At 37.4% G+C, this 9,750-nt stretch overlaps 1 protein-coding gene across 1 annotated transcript in view; it reads left to right on the top strand.

Moving 5' to 3' along the window:
- OSTM1 (osteopetrosis associated transmembrane protein 1) overlaps window positions 1-9,750 on the top strand; it is a 34,168-nt gene that overhangs the window by 11,927 nt on the left and 12,491 nt on the right. The window contains exon 3 of the mRNA XM_003781578.3: window positions 8,918-9,015. Within this exon, the coding sequence (XP_003781626.1) occupies window positions 8,918-9,015 (98 nt within the window). The remainder of the gene's footprint in view (window positions 1-8,917; window positions 9,016-9,750) is intronic.

Raw genomic sequence — 9,750 nt, 5'->3', positions numbered from 1 at the left:
AAGAATCACCTAAGCCCAGGAGTTGGAGGTTGCTGTGAGCTGTGACTCCACTGCACTCTACCGAGGGCGAAAAAGTGAGACTGTCTCTACAAAAAAAAAAAAGGTGAAAGGAGATGCAAAAAAATCTATTTGATAGCAAAAGTTTAAAACTTGAAGAACTACAAACAGGTGGGAACTCTCTTAACCTAATTAAAAATCTGTATAAAAACCTGCAACTAACATACTGAATGGTGAAAACTTTTCTTTTAGATCAGGAACAAGAAAATTATACCCTCCTTAATTATTCTTGTTCACCATAATACTAGAGGCCCTAATTATCACTATAAAATAAGAAACAAGATGTAAAGGTAAGTTATTAGAATTAATAACTTTGGTAAAGTTCTCATGTAAAATTAATATATGAAAGTCAGCTACATTCCTGTGTAATATCAAATAGAAGATACAATTTTGGAAGATACCATTAACACTTAACAGTACTAGATACTGAGAGATAAGTTAAAAAAAAAATGCAAGTTCTTCTACAAAGAAAATTTAAATACTATTAAGAAGACATTTAAAAATGCTAAGTAAGGGCAGGGAGTAGTGGCTCACACCTGTAATCCTAGCACTTTGGAAGCCAAGGTGGGTAGATTGCCTGAGTTCATAGGTTTAAGACCAGCCTGAGCAAGAGTGAGACCCTGTCTCTAAAACTAGCTGGGCATTGTGTTGTGTGCCTGTAGTCCCAGCTACTCAGGAGGCTGAGGCAAGAGAATTGCTTCAGCCCAAGTTTGAGGCTTAGCTAACTCTTTTTCTAGGATTATGCATTAAAAAAATTAACTTTTAATCATTGTTTCATTCACATTTTAGAATTTCATCATAGTTTATATTCTATATTTTATTTATTCATTTGTTTACTTATTTTGAGGCAGAGTCTCATTATGTCACCCTCGGTCGAGTGCATTGGTGTCACAGCTCACAGCAACCTCAAACTCTTGGGTTTAAGCCATTCTCTTGCCTCAGCCTCCCAAGTAGCTGGGACTACAGGTGCCTGCCACAGTGCACCGCTATTTTGTTGTTGTTTTAGCAGGCCCTGGCTGAGTTTGAACCTACCAGCCCCAGTGCATGTGGCTGGCACCCTAACTACTGAGCTACGGGTGCCGAGCCTATATTCTATATTTTAAATGCAAATAAAGTAGTTTCATAAATTTGAACTCCTTAGCTGTCTCAGCTTTTTTCTTTTGATTCAATGCTGGGCATACTAAAATCACTTTAACTAGAATCTGTACCAAATCACTGGAAAGTCCTTGTAATTATGCTCTATGCATAGGTATTTAATGAAGACGATGTGCAATTTTTTGGAAAAATTTGAAGAATTGTTCAAATAATTTAAAAATATTACCAAAATTCAATAAAGTATTCTTATTTAAGCAGTATAGTCTTTTACAATGTAGTGAGAGATTTGGACCGTGAGAAAAGGAATGTGAGAGAAGAAAAAGATTGAGGGCTAAGCAAGGTAACAAGTCAGCACTGAGTTAAACATTGTTTCCCATGATGCATTTCTTTCATTGCCCTCGTCTTAGCTGAGCTTCATAGTAAGTAGAAGTGCAATCAATGCTCAGAAGGTAAATGAACTACAGATAGAGACTAGAACTAGGCAGTTGTGATGCTCATACCTGTAATCTCAGCATGGGTGTCCTGGATCCTCCTTTGAAACTACTTTGCCCTGAATGCTCTGGCATTCTGGGCTTGTAATGGAAGTGACAGCCTCAATCATAAGTGTTTTCCCGATTCGGTGAGCTGCTGTAGCAAATTAATTGAATCAAAAGAGGATGCCATGGGAACCCCAACTTGAAGCCAGTTGGTTAGAAGTTCTGGAAGCCTGGGCTGGCAACGTATCTGAAGTGCGGGCAGTCTTGAGGGACTGAGCCTTCAACCTGTGGAATATGATGTCTTCTCCAGATTTATAGTAGAATATGATGTCTTCTCCAGAAATGAATTGAAGGACACCCAGCTAATGTCCACTGCAGAATTTATTGCTTATTTCGTGTGCATAACCCTCACGCACATTTCATCATAGAAGTATTCTGTGTTGATTGTTGTGGTACAAGAACAGAGGAAAAACAGACTGTGGTTTTTTTTTCTATTCATTCTCCCATTATCTTGATGAATAGTATCTGGCTTCTTTCCATCTATACTAATCTCTGTAAATAACCATTGGGCTACACTGTTGCTTTTCTCCCCTTATTTACATGGCCAGGCTGAGAATTTTTCAAATCTACATGTTTTGTTTCCCTTTTGATTGTAAATTACATTTTTAATTTGTTTCTCTATTTTTGTATTTTACTATAAACAGTTAGTAGAAGCCATACAGTGCCCTGACCACTTTGTTGAGAGATTTCTTCCACCATTTATCCTAGTTCATTGCTCGTAAATTCTGTCTTCTACAAAGTAGAACACCCAGACACGAACACATTTCAGCCAAGTTCTTAGCCACTTTGTAGCAAGGATGTTCTTTCCTTCGGTTCAATAAGATAGTCCTTGTTTCTATCTAAGACTATATTGAAATTTCCTTTACTCTCCATATTTCTAACAACATTCTGATCACAACCACTTAGATAATCTCGAAGACTGAGGCTTTTTCTGCAGCTTTCCTCTTCTTCTGGGCTCTCACCAGAATCATCCTTAATGCTCCATTCATGGGAATGCAGGCTTTTTCCAGCATTTACTTCAACACTGTTCCAAACTTTACATCAGTTCTAGAGCTGTTTCCACACTTTTAGGTATAGCACCATCCCACTTCCCAGTGCCAATTTCTCTCGTAGTCCATTTGTGTTACTGTAGCACAATGTCACAGACTGGGTAATTAATAAATAATAGAAATTTATTTTTCACAGTTCTGGAGGTTGAGAAGTCCAAGGTCAAGGTACCAACAGGTTTGGTGTCTGGTGAAGACCAGTTCCTCATAGATGGTGCCATACAGTGCTCCTTGGATTGTGTAATGGACAGAAGGGCAAAAGAGGATAAATATTGTGTTCTCATATGACAAAAAGGACCCAAAAGGGACCAAACTGTATGTGAAGACTCTTTTGTAAGGGCCTTGATCCCTTCCATGAGGAAGAGACCTCATACCTAATCACCTTCCAGAGGCCCTACCTCTAGATACTATCATGTTGGCCATTAAATTTCAACACATGAATTTTAAGAGACACGTTTACACCATAGCAGGGGCTGGTAAAACTTTTGCAAAATAATATTAAAAATATAAAATATTATGAGAATGAATATTATTAAAATTAATATATCTCCCCAAACCATCTTTCTGTTCTGCTTGACTTAAAACAGAGTTGGCATTAGTCTGCAGTTATGATGAAAAGTAGGCCAGGAAGCCAATATAGGAGAGACTACAATCTTTGTACCTCTCCCATCTCCTTTTTCTTTAGAATTCCTATGTCTTTTATATTAAGTTTGGTAGAAGATGAGTTATTGGAAATTGAAGCAAAGTCAAAAGAAGCAAGACTCTGTCTCAAAAAAAAAAGTGTTCAGAGCTCAACTCTTTCTACTCGGAGTACAAATAACACAGAAATTAGTTCTTCCTTGTGGATGATGACTGCTAAGAAGTAGAGAAAGTCTATTAAATATTTTTCAGTATTTTAAAGCTGTTACCTGAAGTGTATTGTTAACATAAGGGTAGCCTTGTTATTGGGACCCTTCTTGGTTATCTTGTACCTGCAACAGTAAATAATTAGCCGAGTGACCAGATTTTCTGAGACCATGTACTGTTTTATGGTGAATTTGGTTTTTGGTAAGCAGTATCCAATATGAAATATAATAAAATGGGCCCTCAGATTATCACTTCAGATATTTGTTCTTACATACAGCAAACCCCCCCCTCCATTGAGCAGCTCATAGCTACAGTGACCTGGGGGATAATTTATGAGCATAATGATGCTACTGAACCACTGTCTGATCCAGATGTACATTCTGATTTTTGAAAGGAAAGTTAACTTTCAACTAAAATATGTAACATATATCTCAATGCTTTTAAAATCAATAATAAAACTTAATGGTTAAGCAGAAGGCCAGTTAACCCATACACTTCTTTCTCATATTTTATCTAGATGGAAATATATTAAATATTGGACTCATATTGTAGTAGAACCTCTGTTAAGTTGACCACCCAGGGGAATGTAATAAACTGGTCAACATATGGCGGTGGTCAAAATAAGGAACATTGAGTACATGTGGTGTATGTTTGGTATATGAAAATTAGGTCAACTTAGGGAGGTGGTTAATGTAGGGACGTGGTCAACTATGGAGGTTCTACTGTATTTGTATCTTTTTTTTTTTTAAGAGTCTTGTTATGTTGCCCTCAGTAGAGTGCCTTGGTGTCACAACTCACAGCAACCTCAAACTCTTGGGCTTAAGTGATTCTCTTGCCTCAGCCTGCCAAGTAGCTGGGACTATAGGCACCTGCCACAATGTCCGGCTATTTTTTTGCTGGGTTGTCATTGTTGTTTAGCAGGCCCAGGCTGGGTTAGAGCCCTCTGGCTTTAGTGTATGTGGCCGGCACCCTAACCACTGAGCTACAGGCACTGAGCCATGTTTTTGTATCCTGTTATTTAAAATATCTTAGTTTTCATAATTTATTAAACTTAGCTTGTTTAGGAACAAAGTTTTCCCAGTTTATTTTATGTATATATGTATATGTTTATGTTTTAGTTTTTTGAATAGCCTCTGTTGCCCAGGCTAGAGTAGAGTAGCACCCTAATAGCTCATAGCAACCTCAAACTCTTGGTCTCAAGTGATCCTGTTTCCTTTGCCTCTTGCGTAGCTGCACCTATAGGTGCGAGAGAGGACGCCCAGCTAGTTTTTCTATTTTTTTGTAGAGATGAGGTATCACTCTTGTTCAGGTTGGTGTGTAACTCGTAGCCTCAAGCAGTTCTCCTGCCTCAGCTTCCCAAAGTGCTAGGATTACAGGCTTGAGCCACCATGCCTGCCCTTATTTTATATTTTCTGAAAAATTTTTCAGAAATTGGTCTTTGTCTCTGCTATCTTAGATAAAACTAGGTTTGAAAAACAATAAAGATCTTTGTACAAACTCATAATAGATGTTAAATACTTTACTGAAAAATACTTAAGTCCTGTCATGACAATTTAGTAGGTTTCTACATGAGGTCTCAACTTGAATCCTTAACACCTTTAAGAATGCCTCTTGAGCTATGCCCGAGCTCTCACTGAGGAAGAAGCTATGCTAATCTGTCCTTGATGAGGCTTCATTGATTATCTGAGATGAAGAAAATTCATAATGACCATTTCACTTAGTACTTATGGGAAGCTTTATTATTACTAATATTCTTTAACTCACTAATTTTTAAATTGTATAGTTTCTCCGTGTTTATAACCTTAAGCTCGCAATTCCTGCAAAAGGATAAAAGAAGAATTTACTGGAGTTCCTTGGTTTAGAGTCAGAAAGTCGGGGCTCTTTACTAACCCCATTATTTAAATAAACTCCTTTGTGATTTGTAATATCACTGTCTAATGATCATTGAAAAAAAATTGATGGTACTGCATTAATGCCATCCTTAACAAGATGACCAGTCTATATTAGCTTTTATTTTAATTTTAAAATTATCTTAAGTGAAAATTAAAGGGCTGTCATTAAAATAGAAAAGATTAGCTTCCTTTGTTCTTCAGATAATCTTTCTTTATAAATTACATTTTTATAAAGAAATTATTTTAACTGTGTATTTGCATAGAAGAAATTGCTATTGCTCTTTCATAGTCATGCTACTTTTGCAGGCAATATGGGGATGTACACCCCCTTTCATCCTTATGCTGTGTGTGTCAGTTGTCATGACATGGCTCATAACATAGGTGTGCAGTTGCTATGGATGAAATTGTGCTCTTTCAGCTTCCCTGTGAAACATCAACTACAAAACCCGAAACCCTGTTTAATCTTATTAGCTTAGTATATGAATATTCTCCAGATGTATAATTGTGTTTGTTTTATTTATATCAACTCTGCCTCATCCTTAAAAGAATGTGGGGCTACTTCATGATGTTGTTAAACCAGCATGAAGAGGGGCTTATGTTATAGTTTTTAGAAAATGAATTTAGTGTTTGAACTTTGTGAAAGCTGACAGATGGAGTAACCTGTTTAAATAGTAAAAAAAAAAAAGGTATAATTAAGGAATACTTAATTGGGAATCTAGAAAGCTTGTTTTGTATCTCATTTCCTTATTAGCTTACTGTATGATCCTCAGTACATCACCTATTTCTCTAGCTTAGTTTCCTAATTTGTAAAAGGATCCCTTGGATGATTAAGTGATAGAGAGAATGTTAGAATGAGACTCAAATTTTTGAGAAGATAAAGCTGCAGAGAATATAAAATACAAAAGAAAAAAAAAAGAATGTAAAGTACATGATTTTAGAGGGAAAGAATCTAGGAATGGGTTCACCTAGAGGGCTCATGTGGGGCTCAGAAAGGGCCCTGAAAAAGGGACGTGTGTGAGAGGATGAAGGGGACTGAATTCTAACGTGGCTTGTGGAGGCAGAAGTCCCTTTTGTAATTCATCCACCCGGAGGGAATGCCTTTTTCTAATTTGCACAAAGGAGTCTCACTGAAATGCCACCCTGTTTAGGTTTCTTCTCAGTTGCCAGTTGTTGGTGACTGCCTCAAACCCTGTGTGGTGTAAGATATCTGTGGGTAGTGCTGGGAGCAGGCTGAGGCACATGCTTATTGAGTCTGAGTCTTGAACTTCTTAATGGTTTTAATGTAGTTGTGAGTATGTTAGTTATTTTGCAGTGTTTGAGAGTGCAGGCTCAAGAATCAGAGTGAGCTCACGCCTATAATCCTAGTACTCTGGGAGGCTAAGGCAGGTGGATTGCTTGAGCTCAGGAGTTTGAGACCACCCTGAATAAGAGTAAGATCCTGTCTCTACTGAAAATAGAAAAACTAGCTGGGCATAGTGGCATATGCCTGTAATCCCAGCTACTTAGGAGGCAGAGGCAAGAGGATTGCTCAAGCCCAGATGTTTGAGGTTGCTGTGAGCTTTGATGCTAGGGCACTGCACTCAGGGAGACAAGAGTTTCACTCTGTCTCAAAAAAAAAAAATGAGATTGAGTAGAATTTTCAGCTTTTCACTTATCAGTTTTGTGATTTTGGGAAACTCTTAATTTTTCTAAATCTCCTTTTCCTATTTATAAAATGGAGATAATGATAGTTCTTACCTCAGAATCTTTGCAAGAATTAAATGAGCAAATTTGTTCAAAGCACAGGACAGACATAGTGCTTGGAACATAGCAAGTACTCAGTCAGTGTTAGCTTTCACTGTAGTGATTGTTCTTTATCATAGTTCATGAATGTTCCTTAGTGTGTCATATCCTAGTATCCATCTATTCAGCCTCTTCTCCATTGAATTCTTTCTGTTTGTACTGCTGCCTTTCTCCTGAATTATTGCAGTAGCTCCCTATGCTGTCTTTCTACTCCCAGTTGAGAGAATTCCTATTAAATGGTGCTAGATTTCTGAATTAGGTAGGTATAATATAAAGCTGTCTGCTTGAGGCTGGGCGCAGTGGCTCCTGCCTGTTATCCTAGCACTCTGAGAGGCCACAGCAAGGTGGATTACCTGAGCTCACAAGTTCGAGACCAGCCTAAGCAAAAGTGAGACCCCCATCTCTACTAAAAATAGAAAAACTGAGGCAAGAGAATTGCTTGAGCCCAAGTTGGAGGTTGCTGTGAACTATGATGCCATGGCACCCTACCAAAGGTGACAAAATGAGGCTCTGTCTCCAAAAATAAAGCTGTCTATTTAAATTAAGGGGGACTAGACAATAGAAAACATTTGGAACACCCTATGCAGCCATTAGTAAGGCATCTACAGGGATTATTTCATGAAATCAGAAAACATGAATTTGAATTGGGTTCCTTCATTATAATTTTAGGATTTTCCACAATAGTGTTCTATAACCAGAATTGGGAGTATAGACAGCAGATAGAGGCTTTCTGGGGTTGGAAATGTTTGTGACTGTGTGCAAGGTAAAGGGGACTCCAGGAGAATGAGATGAAACGGCTGACCACGAGTTCCAGGGTCTGAAGCCAGGCAGTTTAACCTGGTTTGGAGATAGCAAGCTGAGAGCACAAGGAGAGGTGAACACAAAATGACCATAGGAAATAGGTTCTCTTAAGAAGGGAGAAAGGATAAATAAATTGGGGTATATTCATACATAGAAAATAATGAAAAGGAATAAATGAACGAGCTAATTCTAAGCAAGAAGAGCAAGTTGCAGAAGAATATCATTTATGGAAGGTTTTTATTTTAAAAAAACATATAAAACAGGTCTCTTTGTTTCCAGACTTTATTTGAAGCCTGTATGTCAATATTTTAGGCAAAATTCTCACTAGTTTGTTTCTCTGTACTCTCAACTCATGATAGATTAGAGCAAATTTTGAAAGTTACCATATCAAGTACATTAAATGGCCCACTAGTGAAGTTGGAAGAGACACAGAATTGCTAAATTTGACACAAAACATGAGAAAAGACATGAATTTAGGTAAATTAATGCAAGCTAAGCAGTCTTATACCTAAATAGCAGCCTTACAGCAGCATTTGGTAGCTGATGTTCATGATCATGACCTTGAGCCATCAAAAGTCAACTTAAATTTTTTTTTGTACGTTGTTTTTATTTTAAAAAGTATTTGGTTATTTTAAGATTTTCATAAAAATGGCTTTTTATGTCATAACTTAAAATCTTTTAGAAACTAAAAGAAGTAAGCTTTATATATTTGGAAAATTTTCTTATGTGGAATACTTTGTGCTTGTTTAAATAAATAATTACTGTAGTGAGAAACAAAAGATGATGGCTTGAGAGATAAATGACAATGCGTAAGTGTTGCTTGAATTATATTGATATTCTTTTTGGTGGTGTTTTCCCACAGATTGTTTAACGAACAACAGTGAAGAATTATCAAACAGTACAGTGTATTTCCTCAGTCTGTTTAATCACACCTTGACCTGCTTTGAACATAACCTTCAGGTATTTTATATATGATATTTGAAATTAAAATACTGCCTTGTACAAATGAATAATGTGTAGTTTCAGGGTTTTTTGCTAGTTTTAAAAACTTTAATTCTACATGTGGGATGTAGATATTTGGAAAATACTTTCAACAAGGTCACCACAGTCCATGAAATAGTGCACACTGGGTTATGAATTAGCACAGTCTTCACCTCCCTCTTCCCACTTATAAATCCTAAATTGGGGGAGTGGGCGGGGACTTTTTTGCTTTTTCATTTCACAAATGATTGCTCAACACAGATAGAAATCCACCTAAAGAAGAAAACCTTTTTATTCCTAGGGAAGAAGCTACCACTCTTAAAATGATCACTTCAAGGTAACTGACATCCAAACTGATGTGGTTTTCTTTGAAAACTCACTAGTAAATCATTTCTTGCACAGTAGGGTCAGCATTAACCCTGCATTTAGGATAGGTAGTGTTTGGAGGGCTGACTGCTGCATACCAATGTTAGTATCAAGTTCCTCCTCAGGAATTAGAGACTATCCTGGATACCACGCAGAACAACACATTGGGTTGGTGTTGACCCCAGGTCTGGATTAGGCTGATTCCTGCTTTACAGCCCCACTGGCCTAATGAGGCCAGGAGGTATTAGGGTGGGAAGCATCCAGTTCCAATCCAAGTTTTTATAGTAGCCTTAATTGTTGATATTTACTTGTACCCATGATAGAGAGGAGTTAGTAGACCTGGATTTC

Source organism: Otolemur garnettii, unplaced genomic scaffold (assembly GCF_000181295.1).
Source record: "Otolemur garnettii isolate 467f Iridium unplaced genomic scaffold, OtoGar3 scaffold00002, whole genome shotgun sequence".
NCBI classification, from domain to species: Eukaryota; Metazoa; Chordata; class Mammalia; order Primates; family Galagidae; genus Otolemur; species Otolemur garnettii.
The sequence above is the reverse complement of the archived record's forward strand: the minus strand, read 5'-3'. Positions and strand labels throughout refer to the sequence as shown.